We start from the raw sequence: 14,691 nt of genomic DNA on the forward strand, positions 1-14,691 counted from the left end.
TTCCCTGTTCCAGGCCCTGGCTCCCCGGCAGGTGCTGGATTTGGAGGATCTGCTCTTCCCCATTCCCATTTTTTCCCATTTTTTTCCCATTTCCAGGCCCTGGCTCCCCGGCAGGTGCTGGATTTGGAGGATCTGCTGTTCCCAATTCCCATTTTTTTTCCCATTTTTCCCGTTTCCAGGCCCTGGCTCCCCGGCAGGTGCTGGATTTGGAGGCTCTGCTCTTCCCCATTCCCATTTTTTTCCCATTTTTCCCTGTTCCAGGCCCTGTCTCCCAGGCAGGTGCTGGATTTGGAGTCTCTGCTGTTCCCCATTCCCATTTTTCCCCATTTTTCCCTGTTCCAGGCCCTGGCTCCCCGGCAGGTGCTGGATTTGGAGGCTCTGCTCTTCCCCATTCCCATTTTTTTCCCATTTTTCCCTGTTCCAGGCCCTGGCTCCCCGGCAGGTGCTGGATTTGGAGGCTCTGCTCTTCCCCATTCCCATTTTTCCCCATTTTTCCCTGTTCCAGGCCCTGGCTCCCCGGCAGGTGCTGGATCTGGAGGATCTGGTCTTTGCCCAGGGCAGTCACTTCATGGCCAACAAGCGCTGCCAGCTCCCGGACGGCTCCTTCCGCCGCCAGCGCAAGGGCTACGAGGAGGTTCACGTGCCCGCCCTCAAACCCAAACCCTTCGGGGCTGACGAGGTCTGGCCCCCCAAAAAACGGGGATTCTGCACGGCCTGGAGAGGCTCCTGAGTGGGATTGGGATAGGGATGGGGAAATGGGGTGCAGGGAGGGTGGATTGGGGGTTTGGGGTGGAGGCGGTGCTAATATGGATGGGGTTGGGGTTTTAGGTTTTCCAAATCAAATATTCCCAAAAATCTTGGAAAAGGGGAAGCTCCAAGGAGATTTCAGAGCTCTAAAGGGGCTCCAGGAGAGCTGGAGAGGGATTGGGATAAGGGATGGAGGTTTGGGGAGAATGGGGGTTTGGGGTGGAGGCGGTGCTGAGATGGGTGGGGTTTTAGGTTTCAGCTTTTCCAACTCAAATATTCCCAACAATCTTGGAAAACGGGAAGCTCCAAGGAGATCTCAGAGCTCTAAAGGGGATTGAGGAGAGCTGGAGAGGGATTGGGATAAGGGATGGGAAAATGGGGTGCAGGGAGTGGGAGGATTGAGAGTGGAATGGGGTTTGGGGTGGAGGGAGTGCTAATATGGATGGAGTTGGGGTTTTAGGTTTTCCAACTCAAATATTCCCAAAAATCTTGGAAAATGGGAAGCTCCAAGGAGATCTCAGAGCTCTAAAGGGGATCCAGGAGAGCTGGAGAGGGATTGGGATAAGGGATGGAGGGACAGGACACAGGGAATGGGTTCAAGCTGGGAAAGGGGAGGTTGAAATGGGATTTGGGGATGGAATTCCCAGAGGAGCTGAGGCTGCCCCTGGATCCCTGGGAATGTCCAAGGCTGGGCTGGAATCTGGGCCAGGGGAAGCTCGATGGTTTTTAGGGGCTTTAAAATCCCCTCCAGCCCAAACATTCCTGGGAAACTGGGCAGCAGGAAAAGCAGATTTCCTGGGAAATTAAACTCCAGGAAAAGCAGATTTCCAGGGAAATTAGTGACCAGGAAAAGTAAATTTTTATTTAGTTTGGCACCAGGAAAAGCAGCTTTCCTGGGACATTTGGTACCAAGAAAAGCAACTTTTGTGGAATATTTGGTGCAAGGAATAGCAGCTCTGTCAGGAAATTGGGGAGCAGGAGAAACAGCTTTCCTGGGAAATTGGGTACCAGAAAATGCAGCTCTGTAGGAAATCAGGCTCCAGGAAAAACAGTTTTTTTGGAAAATGGGGCACCAGGAAAAGCAGCTTCCACAGAAAACTGGGAATCAGGAAAAGCAACTTTTTTTTGGAAATTAGGGAGCTGGAAAAGCAGCTTTCCTGGGAAATTTGGTACCAAGAAAAGTAAATTTTTATAAAATTGAGTACCAGGAAAAGCAGCTTTTTTGGGAAATTTGAGACCAGGAAAAGCAGAATTTGTGGGGTTTTTGGCACCAGGAAAAGCAGCTTTCTTTGGAAATCAGACTCCAGGAAAAGCAGAATTTTTGGAATATTTGCTGCCAGGAATTGCAGCTTTCCTGGGAAATTGGGTAACAATAAAAGCAGCTTTCCTAAGAAATGGAGTAACAGAAAATGCAGCTTTTTTGGGAAATGAGGCTCCAGGAAAAGCAGGTTTTGTGGGATTTTTGGCACCAGGAAAAGCAGATTTTTTTTAGAGATCTAGGTGCCAAGAAAAGCAGCTTTCCTGGGAAATTGAGTCTGATAAAATGCAGATTTTTTATTTTAAATCAGGCTGCAGGAAAAGCAGATTTTGTGGAGAATTGGAGCCCCTTGGGGTGGGATGGGATTATTTAAAGTCCTTTCCCACCAAAACCATTCCAGGGTTCTCTGATTTGCCTTCCCCTTCCCCTTTTTAACCCCACAATTTCCCCATTTCTGCAGGAATTTCCCCTTTTCCCATTTCTCATCCCCTTTATTAACCCCTCAATTTCCCCTTTTTTGCAGGAATTTCCCCATTTTTTTCTCATTTCTCCTCCTCTGCTGAGTTTCCCCTCCTGGGGTTTTGCTGAGCTCTGCTTTTCCTGGAGCTGGGAATGGCTCATGGGAATAAATTTCAAATTTGGATTTTTCCATTGAATCTGAGAGGATGAAAAATGAGTTTTCACTTTTTTCCACTTTTTTTTTTGATTAGTTAGGAATTGTCCTTTTAGGATGAAGGGATTTTTTGTGCATCCATTAATTCCAGATTTTTTCCATCCTGAACATTGGGATCAGGTTGGGTTTTGAGGATTTGGGATTTCCATGGAATCTGAGAGAAGGAAAAATTAATTTTCCCTCTTTTCCAGCATTGAAAAATTAGCAATTGTCCTTTTAGGATGAGAGAATGTTTTAGGATGAGGGAATTTTTGTGCATCCATTAATCCCAGATGTTTTCCCATCCTGAACACCAGGATGGATTTGGGTTTTCCATGGAATCTGGGAGGACACAAAATGACTTTTCCCTCCTTTCCAGCCCTGAATAATTAGGAATTACCTTTTTAGGATAAGGGAATTTTTGTGCATCCATTAATTCCAGGTTTTTCCCAGCTTGAGCACCAGAATCAGGTTGAATTTTGAGGATTTGGGTTTTCCATGGAATCTGAGAGGAGTAAAAAAATGAGTTTTCCTGCTTTTCCAGCCCTGATTAGTTAGGAATAGTTTTTTTATGGTGAGGGGATTTTTTAGGATGGAGGAATTTTTTGTGTATCCATTAATTCCAGATTTTTCCCACCCTGAACACCGGGATCGGGTTGGATTTTGAGGATTTGGGTTTTCCATGGAATCTGAGAGAAGGAAAAATTAATTTTCCCTCTTTTCCAACACTGAAAAATTAGGAATTGTCCTTTTAGGATGAAAGAATATTTTAGGATAAAGGATTTTTTGTGTATCAATTAATTCCACATTTTTCCCACCTTGAACAGCGGGATCAAGTTGGATTTTGAGGATTTGGGTTTTCCATGGATACTGAGAGGACACAAAATGCCTTTTCCCTCTTTTCCAGCCCTGATGAGTTCAGAATTCTTTCGGAATTTTTGTGTGCATCCCCTTTTCCCCGGCGGGATCATTCTCCTCCTCCCCTGAGCCTCTCCCCATTTATTCCCCCCATCTCCATTCCCAAATTCCCATTTTTCCCTGTTTTTTTTTCCCTGTTTTCCCAGCAATTGGTGTCCGTGGAGAAGCTGCCCAAGTACGCCCAGGCCGGCTTCGAGGGCTTCAAAACCCTCAACAGGATCCAGAGCAAACTGCAGCGGGCGGCGCTGGAGAGCGACGAGAACCTGCTGCTCTGTGCCCCCACGGTGAGGGACGGCAATTCGGGGGGCCCGGGGGGTCCTGGGGGGGCCTGGGGGGTCTGGGGGGTCCTGGGAATTCAGGGGGATTCACGGGGATTTGGGGGATTTGGATCTCGGGGATTTGGGGGATTCCTGGGGATTCTGGGGGTCCTGGGGATTCAGGGGATCCCCGGAATTCGAGGGATTCCTGGGAAGTCTGGGGGGTCCAGGGGATTCTGGGGGTCCAGGGGATTTGGGGGATTCCTGGGAAGTCTGGGGGGTCCAGGGGATTCTGGGGGTCCAGGGGATTTGGGGGGATCTGGGAATTCAGGGGGATCTGGGAATTCGGGTCCAGGGGATTCTGGGGGAATCCTGGCCATTCACGGGGATTCACGGGGATTTGGGGGATTTGGATCTCGGGGATTTGGGGGGATCCAGGGGATCTGGGGGGGATCCCGGGATTTGGGGGGAGCCTGGTAATTCTGAGGGTCCAGGGGATTTGGGGGGGTCCCTGGAATTCGAGGGATTCCTGAGAAGTCTGGGGGGTCCAGGGGATTCTGGGGGTCCAGGGGATTTGGGGGGATCTGGGAATTCAGGGGGATCTGGGAAATTCAGGGGGATCTGGGAATTCAGGGGGATTCACGGGTATTTGGGGGATTTGGATCTCGGGGATTTGGGGGATTCCTGGGGATTCTGGGGGTCCTGGGGATTTGGGGGGATCCTGGGGAATCTGGGGGATCCTGGGGATTTGGGGGATCCCGGGATTTGGGGAATTCCTGGGAATTCAGGGGGATTCACGGGGATTTGAGGGGATCCTGGGAATTCTGGGAGTCCAGAGGATTTGGGGGGATCTGGGAATTCGGGTCCAGGGGATTCAGGAGATCCTGGGAATTCAGGGGGTCCTGGGGATTCTGGGGTCCAGGGGATTTGGGGGAATCCTGGGAATTCAGGGGGATTCACGGGTATTTGAGGGATTTGGATCTCGGGGATTTGGGGGATTCCTGGGAATTCTGAGGATCCAGGGGATTTGGGGGATCCTGGGGATTTGGGGGATCCAGGGGATTCAGTGGGGTCCAGGGGAACTCAGAGGGATCCCCGGATTCAGGGCAGCCCGGGAATTCTGGGGGTCCAGGGGATTCAGGGGAATCTGGGGGATTTGGGGGGTCCAGGGGATTTGGGGGATCCCGGGATTCAGGGGGAGCCTGGGAATCCCGGGGGATTCCTGGGAATTTGGGGTGGATTCCCAGGATTTTGGGGGGATTGAGGGGGGTTCCCAGGATTTCAGGGTGCATTCTTGGGATTTTGGGGTGGAGTCCCAGGAATTTTTGGACTGGACACGTGAGGAATTCCAGGATTTTTGGAATGGATGTGTGGAGAATTTCAGGATTTTTTGGGGATGGCCATGCAAGGAATTCCAGGATTTTTTGGGGGGAATTCCAGGGATTTTGGTCTGAACCACGAGGCCATTGCAGGGCACGGGGAAGATGAATGTGACCCTTTTCCCTGGAGAATCCCGGGATTTTTTGCGGGGAGTTCCAGGATTTTTTGGAGGGAATTCTGGGATTTTTTTAGGGGGAATGCCAGGATTTTTTCAGGGGGAATTCCAGGATATCTTGGTGTGAGCCAAAGATGGATGTGCAGGGCCGTTGCAGGGTGCAGGGAAGACGAACGTGTCACTGGGTGACCCTTCTACCTGGAGAATTCCGGGATTTTTTGGGGGAATTCCAGGATATTTTTGGAGGGAATTGCAGGATATTTTTAGGGGAATTGCAGGATATTTTGGAGGGAATTGCAGGATATTTTGGAGGGAATTGCAGGATATTTTGGGGGGAATTGCAGGATATTTTGGAGGGAATTGCAGGATATTTTTAGGGGAATTGCAGGATATTTTGGGGGGAATTGCAGGATATTTTAGGGGAATTGCAGGATATTTTGGGGGGAATTGCAGGATATTTTGGGGGGAATTGCAGGATATTTTGGGGGGAATTGCAGGATATTTTAGGGGAATTGCAGGATATTTTAGGGGAATTGCAGGATATTTTTAGGGGAATTGCAGGATATTTTTAGGGGAATTGCAGGATATTTTAGGGGAATTGCAGGATATTTTAGGGGAATTGCAGGATATTTTGGGGGGAATTGCAGGATATTTTAGGGGAATTGCAGGATATTTTAGGGGAATTGCAGGATATTTTAGGGGAATTGCAGGATATTTTGGAGGGAATTGCAGGATATTTTGGGGGGAATTGCAGGATATTTTGGAGGGAATTGCAGGATATTTTTAGGGGAATTGCAGGATATTTTTAGGGGAATTGCAGGATATTTTTAGGGGAATTGCAGGATATTTTAGGGGAATTGCAGGATATTTTGGTGTGAGCCAGGGGCCGTTGCAGGGTGCAGGGAAGACGAACGTGGCCCTCATGTGCATGCTGCGGGAGATCGGCAAACACATCAACATGGACGGCACCATCAACGTGGACGACTTCAAAATCATCTACATCGCCCCCATGAGATCCCTGGTGCAGGAGATGGTCGGCAGCTTCAGCAAGGTGGGGATCCGGGGGGTCCGGGGGGGTCTGGGGGGATCTGGGGTGTGGGATCGGGGCACTGGGGGGTTTGGGATTGGGGCACTGGGGGTTTGGGATTGGGGCACTGGGGGGTTTGGGATTGGGGCACTGGGGGTTTGGGATTGGGGCACTGGGGGGTTTGGGATTGGGGCACTGGGGGTTTGGGATTGGGGCACTGGGGGGTTTGGGATCGGGGCACTAGGGCGTTTGGGATTGGGGCACTGGGGGATTTGGGATTGGGGCACTGGGGGGTTTGGGATTGGATCCCTGAGGGGTTTGGGATCGGGGCACTGGGGGATTTGGGATTGGATCCATGGGGGGTTCGGGATTGGATCCATGCGGGGTTTGGGTTGAGCAGGGTTGGATCCCAGGGAAGGTTTTGAATTGAGTCTGAGGGAGGGTTTGGGATCATTGAGGGATTGGAGATGAGTGGGGTTGGATCCCAGGGAAGGTTTGGGATCAGGTCTAAAAGGAGATTTGGGATCAGGGCCCTGGGAGGGTTGAGATGAGTGAGGTCAGATCCAAAGGGAGGTTTGGGATCATTGAGGGGTTGGGGATGAGAATGGAGGTGGGAAAGGGGTTGGAGAACAAGGAGAAGGCTCTGGAGGATTCCTGTGGGATCTGGGGAGGGGCTCAGAAAAGGGGGATCAGGGATGGGTTATGGGGCTGGAGGGCATCCAGGGATGGAGAATTCCTGAGGGATCTGGGGAGGGGCTCAGCCTGGGGGAAAGGGGGATCAGGGGGGCTCTGCACTCCCTGCCAGGAGGGGACGTCCCTGGGGAATTTGGGATGTGGGAACAGGGAACAGCAGGGCGGGAGGGAACCCCCTCAAACCACGGCAGAATTTAGGGAGGGGTTTTGGGATCACTCCTCCATGGAAAGGTCTCCCCACGCTCATCCCTTGGGTCCTTCCAGCGTTTGGCCACGTACGGGATCACGGTGGCCGAGCTGACCGGGGACCACCAGCTGTGCAAGGAGGAGATCAGCGCCACGCAGATCATCGTGTGCACGCCCGAGAAATGGGACATCATCACCCGCAAGGGCGGCGAGCGCACCTACACCCAGCTCGTGCGCCTCATCATCCTGGTGAGGCACCCCTGGGGGCCTCGGGGGGCTGGGGGGGGCCTGGGGGGTTCCTAAAGGGTTTGGGGTGGAAAACATCGAGGGGTTCCTAAGGGCTCTGGGGTGCGGCCCTGGGGATTCTTAAAGGAGTTTGGGGAGGAGAACATTGGGGGTTCCTCCAAGGGGTTTGGGGTGGAGAACATCAGGAGTTCCTACAGGAGTTCCTCAAGGGGTTGGAGGTGCAGAACATCAGGGGGTTCCTCCAGGAGTATGGTGGAAGAATATCAGGGGGTTCCTCAAGGGGTTTGGGGTGGGGTCCTGGGGCTTCCTTAGGGGTTTGGGGTGGAGAACATCGCGGGGTTCCTCAAATTGGGTCTGGGATTTGAGGTGGAGAACCCCAAGATGTTCCTCAAGGTGATCCTCAAAGTTCTGGGGTTTGGGGTGGAGAACATCAGGGCGTTCCTAAAGGTGTTCCTCAAAGTGGATCTGGGTTTGGGGTGGGGCTCCTCAGGGGTTCCTGCAGGGGTTTGGGATGGGGAACCCCAGGGTGTTCTCAGGGTGGATCTGGGTCCACGATCCCACGTTCAGCCGGGATTTTGGGAAGGAATTCCCTCCTTTGAGGGCGATGAGGAGCCGGGATCCCTGCAGCTGCCCGAGGCCAGGTGTGGCCTGTCCAGGTGTGGCCTGTCCAGGTGTGGCCTGTCCAGGTGTGTCCCCAGGTGAGCTCTGTGATCCCACGAGGCCAGCCCAGGGCTGAGGGTGGGGCTGTTCTGTGGCAGGACGAGATCCATCTCCTGCACGACGACCGCGGGCCCGTGCTGGAGTCGCTGGTGGCCAGGGCCATCCGCAACATCGAGATGACGCAGGAGGACGTGCGGCTCGTGGGGCTCAGCGCCACCCTGCCCAACTACGAGGACGTGGCCACCTTCCTGCGCGTGGACCCCGCCAAGGGGCTCTTCTACTTCGACAACAGGTACGGGGAACGGGGACACACGGATTGTCCACCTGGAATTCCACCTGGGACTGCACCTGGAATTCCACCTGGGCTTCCACCTGGAATTCCACCTGGGCTTCCACCTGGGTTTGCACCTGGGCTTGCACCTGGAATTCCACCTGGGCTTCCAGCTGGGCTTGCACCTGGAATTCCACCTGGGTTTCCACCTGGGTTTGCACCTGGGCTTCCACCTAGAATTCCACCTGGGTTTCCACCTGGGCTTCCACCTGGATTTGCACCTGGAATTCCACCTGGGTTTCCACCTGGATTTCCACCTGGATTTCCATCTGGATTTCCACCTAGAATTCCACCTGGGTTTCCACCTGGGCTTCCACCTGGATTTGCACCTGGGTTTCCACCTGGATTTCCACTTGGATTTCCACCTGGAATTCCACCTGGGTTTCCAGCTGAGTTTCCACCTGGGTTTCCACCTGGGTTTCTGTCTGGGTTTCCACCTGGGTTTGCACCTGGGTTTGCACCTGGGTTTCCATCCAGTTTTTCATCCGCCATGTGTTTTATTGATTTTTTTTTGGCGGTGTTGTTAAAAGGGTATTTGGGTTTTCCATGCAATGTGAGAGGACAAAAAGTGAATTTTCCCACTTTTTCACCTGGATTTCCAGCTGGATTTCCACCTGGGTTTCCACCTGGGTTTCCATTGATTTCCATCTGTCCATGTGTTTGAGATGGGTCATTAATGGCGTTTTTGTGTCTTGGGTTGGGAGGATTTGGGCTTTCCATGGAATGTGAGAGGACAAAAAGTGAATTTTCCCACTTTTCCAGCTGGATTCCCACCTGCTGTGCATTTGTTGATTTTTTTTTTTTTTTTTTTTTTTTTTTTTTTTTTTTTTTTTTTTTTGGTGGTGTCGTTAAAAGCATTTTGGGATCTCAGGCTGGGTCGGGTTTTGAGGATTTGGGTTTTCCATGGAATGTGAGAGGAAAAAAAAAAGAATTTCCCTGCTTTTCCACCTGGATTACCACCTGGGTTTCCATCCTGATTTCCAGCCACCGTGTGTTTTATTGATTTTTTTTTTTGCAGTGTTGTTAAAAGGGATAAGGGGATCTCAGGCTGGGTGGGGTTCTGAGGATTTGGGTTTTCCATGGAATGTGAGAGGAAAAAAAATGAATTTTCCTGCTGTTCCATCTGGATTTCCACCTGGACTTCCATCTGGATGTCCACCTGGGTTTCCATCCAGATTTCCATCCACCGTGTGTTTTATTGATTTTTTTGGTGGTGTCATTAAATGTTTTTGGGATCTCAGGCTGGGTTGGGTTTTGAGGATTTGGATTTTCCCCAAAAAAACCCGGGTGGAATGGAATCCCAATTTCTCCACCATTTCCCCTTTCCCACGGATACTTTTCCTGGTGATTTCTCCATGAATTCCCTTTCCCATGGATATTTTTCCTGTTGATTTCTCCATGATTTCCCCCTTTTCCGTGGATATTTTTTATCCCAGTTTCTCCACCATTTCCCCTTTTTCCACAGATATTTTTCCTGTTGATTTCCCCATTCCCATGGATATTTTTTATCCCGATTTCTCCATGATTTCCCCCTTTTCCATGGATATTCTTCCTGGTGATTTCACCATTAATTCCCATTTCCATGGATATTTTTCCTATTGATTTCTCCATTAATTGCCCCATTCTCATGGATATTTTTGCTGTTGATTTCTCCATAAATTCCTATTCCCATGGATACTTTTCCCTTTGATTTCTCCATGATTTCCCCATTCCCATGGATATTTTTCCTGTTGATTTCTCCATTAATTATATTTTCACAGATATTTTTCCTATTGATTCTCCATTAATTCCTATTTTCATGGATATTTTTCCCGTTGATTTCTCCACCATTTCCCCATTCCCACGGATATTTTTATCCCAATTTCTCCACCATTTCCCCATTCCCATGGATATTTTTCCTGTTGATTCCCCTTTCCCACGGATACTTTTCCTGTTGATGTCTTCATTAATTATATTTTCATGGATATTTTTCCCGTTGATTTCTCCACCATTTCCCCATTCCCATGGATATTTTTATCTCAATTTCTCCACCCATTCCCACGGATATTTTTCCCGTGGCTTTCTCCATGATTCCCCTTTCCCCGGCTGTTTTCCCGGCAGTTTCCGGCCGGTGCCCCTGGAGCAGACGTACGTGGGGATCACGGAGAAGAAAGCGATCAAACGCTTCCAGATCATGAACGACATCGTCTACGAGAAGATCATGGAGCACGCGGGCAAGAACCAGGTCAGCCCTGCCCGGCCCCACTGTCCCCCAGTGTCCCCCAGTGTTCCCCAGTGTCCCCCAGTGTTCCCCCAGTGTCCCCCAGTGTCCCCCCAGTGTCCCCCAGTGTCCCCCAGTGTCCCCCCAGTGTCCCCCAGTGTCCCCCAGTGTCCCCCAGTGCTCCCCCAGTGTTCCCCAGTGTTCCCCAGTGTCCCCCAGTGTCCCCCAGTGTTCCCCAGTGTTCCCCCAGTGTTCCCCAGTGTTCCCCCAGTGTTCCCCCAGTGTTCCCCAGTGTTCCCCCAGTGTTCCCCAGTGTTCCCCCAGTGTTCCCCCAGTGTTCCCCAGTGTTCCCCCAGTGTCCCCCAGTGTCCCCCAGTGTTTCCCCAGTGTCCCCCAGTGTTCCCCCACTGTTCCCCACTGCTCCCCCAGTGTTCCCCCAGTGTTCCCCCAGTGTTCCCCAGTGTCCCCCAGTGTTCCCCCACTGCTCCCCCAGTGTTCCCCCAGTGTTCCCCCACTGCTCCCCCAGTGTCCCCCCACTGTCCCCCAGTGTCCCCCCAGTGTTCCCCACTGCTCCCCCACTGTCCCCCAGTGTCCCCCCAGTGTCCCCCCAGTGTCCCCCCAGTGTTCCCCAGTGTTCCCCCAGTGTCCCCCCAGTGTCCCCCCAGTGTTCCCCCACTGTCCCCCAGTGTCCCCCCAGTGTTCCCCAGTGTTCCCCAGTGTTCCCCCACTGCTCCCCACTGCTCCCCACTGCTCCCCAGTGTTCCCCCACTGTCCCCCAGTGTTCCCCCAGTGTTCCCCCACTGCTCCCCACTGCTCCCCCACTGTTCCCCAGTGTTCCCCCACTGCTCCCCCAGTGTTCCCCAGTGTTCCCCCACTGCTCCCCACTGCTCCCCAGTGTTCCCCCACTGCTCCCCACTGCTCCCCAGTGTTCCCCCAGTGTTCCCCAGTATTCCCCCAGTATTCCCCCAGTATTCCCCAGTTTTCCCCCAGTGTTGCCCCAGTATTCCCCAGTATTCCCCAGTGTTTCCCCAGTATTCCCCCAGTGTTTCCCCAGTATTTCCCAGTTTTTCGCCAGTTTTCCCCCAGTATTCTCATGTTATTCCCAGTATCCCTGTGTTATTCCCAGTATTCCCAGTCTCCCCAGTTACCCCAGTATCTCCAGTATTCCCAGTGTTCCCAGTTATTCCAGTATCCCCAGTTATCCCAGTATTCCCAGTATCCCTAGTATTCTAGTATCCCCATGTTATCCCCAGTCTCCCCAGCATCCCAGTTATCCCAGTCTCCCAGTATTCCAGTCTCCCCAGTATCCCCATGTTATCCCCAGTGTCCCCAGCATTCCCAGTATCCCCAGTGTTATCCCCAGTATCCCAGTATCCCCATGTTATCCCCAGTGTTATCCCCAGCATTCCCAGTATCCCAGTCTCCCCAGTATCCCTATGTTATCCCCAGTATCCCCAGCGTTATCCCCAGCATTCCCAGTTATCCCAGTATCCCCAGTGTTATCCCCAGCATTCCCAGTATCCCCAGTGTTATCCCAGCATTCCCAGTATCCCCAGTGTTATCCCAGTATCCCAGTATCCCCAGTGTTATCCCCAGCATTCCCAGTATCCCCATGTTATCCCAGCATTCCCAGTATCCCCATGTTGTGTTATCCCAGCATTCCCAGTATCCCCAGTGTTATCCCAGCATTCCCAGTATCCCCAGTGTTATCCCAGTATCCCCAGTGTTATCCCCAGCATTCCCAGTATCCCCATGTTGTGTTACCCCAGCATTCCCAGTATCCCCAGTGTTATCCCCAGCATTCCCAGTATCCCCAGTGTTATCCCAGTATCCCAGTGTTACCCCAGCATTCCCAGTATCCCCGTGTTATCCCAGCATTCCCAGTATGCCGATGTCGCTGTCCCAGGTGCTGGTGTTCGTGCACTCGCGGAAGGAGACGGGGAAGACGGCGCGGGCCATGCGGGACCTGTGCCTGGAGAAAGACACGCTGGGGCTGTTCCTGAGAGAGGGATCGGCCTCCACTGAGGTGCTCAGGACTGAGGCCGAGCAGTGCAAGGTGACCACTGGGGACACTGGGGAGATAACTGGGGACACTGGGGACACTGGGATAACTGGGGACACTGGGGACACTGGGATAACTGGGGACACTGGGGAGATAACTGGGGACACTGGGATAACTGGGATAACTGGGGAGGGATCCGCCTCCACCGAGGTGCTCAGGACTGAGGCCGAGCAGTGCAAGGTGACCACTGGGGAGATTACTGGGGACACTGGGGTCACTGGGGTAACTGGGAGCACTGGGATAACTGGGGACACTGGGATAACTGGGGACACTGGGGACACTGGGGAGATAACTGGGGACACTGGGATTACTGGGGACACTGGGGACACTGGGGTCACTGGGGTAACTGGGAGCACTGGGATAACTGGGGACACTGGGATAACTGGGGACACTGGGGACACTGGGGAGATAACTGGGGACACTGGGATTACTGGGGACACTGGGGACACTGGGGTCACTGGGGTAACTGGGAGCACTGGGATAACTGGGGACACTGGGGACACTGGGATAACTGGGGACACTGGGGAGATAACTGGGAGCACTGGGGACTCTGGGATAACTGGGATAACTGGGGACACTGGGATAACTGGGGACACTGGGATCACTGGGATAACTGGGGACACTGGGGAGATAACTGGAGACACTGGGATAACTGGGGTCACTGGGATAACTGGGATAACTGGGGACACTGGAATAACTGGGGACACTGGGATAACTGGGGTCACTGGGATAACTGGGGACAGTGGGGAAACTGGGATAATCCTCATGGGGAAACTGGAAATCCCTGGAATTCTTTGGGATGTTTTTTTTTTTTCCTGGGATTCTCTGGGATGTGTTTTTTTCCTGGGATGATTTGACATGTGTTTTCCTGGAATTCTCTGTGATGTTTTCCCTGGAATTCTCTGGGATCTGGGGTTTTTTTCCTGTAATTCTCTGGAATGTGTTTTCCTGGGTTTCTCTGGGATGTTTTTGCTGGGATTCTCTGGGTTTTTTTTTCCTGGGATTACTTGGGATGTGTTTTCCCTGGAATTCCCCCCAGAACCTGGAGCTGAAGGATCTCCTGCCCTACGGCTTCGCCATCCACCACGCGGGGATGACGCGCGTGGACCGGACGCTGGTGGAGGATCTGTTCGCTGACAAACACATCCAGGTGGGAGCAGAATTCCAGGGAATTCCAGCACAAAACCCCGGCTCTGGGCTGGGAGAAAACAGGGAGTGTCCTGGAGGGAAGTGGGGTGGACGTGGGAGATGAAAGAGAAATTTTGGGGGGTTTTTAAAGCTGGGGTTGTGTGGGATGGGAAGGCGGGGGAAGGGAGTTGGGAGCCAGGAAAAGCAGATTTCCTGGGAAATGTGGAATGAGAAGGAAAGATTTTCCTGGGAAATTTGGAATGAGGGAAAGAAGATTTCCTGGAAAATGTGGAATGAGGAAAAGCAGATTTCCCGGGAAATTTGGAATGAGGGAAAGAAGATTTCCTGGAAAATGTCGAATGAGGAAAAGCAGATTTCCCGGGAAATTTGGAATGAGAAAAAAAGATTTCCTGAGAAATTTGGAATGAGGAAAAGTAGCTTTATTGGGAAGTTTGGAATGAGGAAAAGCAGATTTGCTGGGAAATTTGGCCCTGGAAAAACAGATTTTCTGGGAAGTTTGGAACCTGGAAAAACAGATTTTCTGGGAAGTTTCCTGCTGAACAGAAGGCAGGTTGGATTTGGAGGTTCCTGGTTGGATTTGGGGGTTCCTGGTTGGATTTGGGGGTTCCTGGTTGGATTTGGGAGTTCCTGCTGGATCTGATCGCAGTCTTTCGATGGATTTGGGAGTTCCTGGGTGGATTTCAGGGTTTCTGGATAGATTTGGAGGTTCCTGCTGGATCTGATCCCAGTTTTAGGATGGATTTGGGGGTTCCTGTTGGATTTGGGGGTTCCTGATTGGATTTGGAGGCTCCTGCTAGATGTAATCCCAGG

General features: G+C 52.0%; 1 protein-coding gene across 1 annotated transcript in view; it reads left to right on the forward strand.

Moving 5' to 3' along the window:
- The window catches only part of SNRNP200 (small nuclear ribonucleoprotein U5 subunit 200), a 72,264-nt gene that overhangs the window by 19,703 nt on the left and 37,870 nt on the right, over nt 1–14,691 (forward strand). Inside the window, exons 11-18 of the mRNA XM_088179827.1 lie at nt 506–679; nt 3,722–3,859; nt 6,223–6,378; nt 7,312–7,482; nt 8,238–8,431; nt 10,571–10,694; nt 12,577–12,726; nt 13,772–13,882. Of these exons, the coding sequence (XP_088035953.1) occupies nt 506–679; nt 3,722–3,859; nt 6,223–6,378; nt 7,312–7,482; nt 8,238–8,431; nt 10,571–10,694; nt 12,577–12,726; nt 13,772–13,882 (1,218 nt within the window). The remainder of the gene's footprint in view (nt 1–505; nt 680–3,721; nt 3,860–6,222; nt 6,379–7,311; nt 7,483–8,237; nt 8,432–10,570; nt 10,695–12,576; nt 12,727–13,771; nt 13,883–14,691) is intronic.

Source organism: Sturnus vulgaris, chromosome 28 (genome assembly GCF_052056855.1).
Source record: "Sturnus vulgaris isolate bStuVul1 chromosome 28, bStuVul1.hap1, whole genome shotgun sequence".
NCBI lineage: Eukaryota > Metazoa > Chordata > Aves > Passeriformes > Sturnidae > Sturnus > Sturnus vulgaris.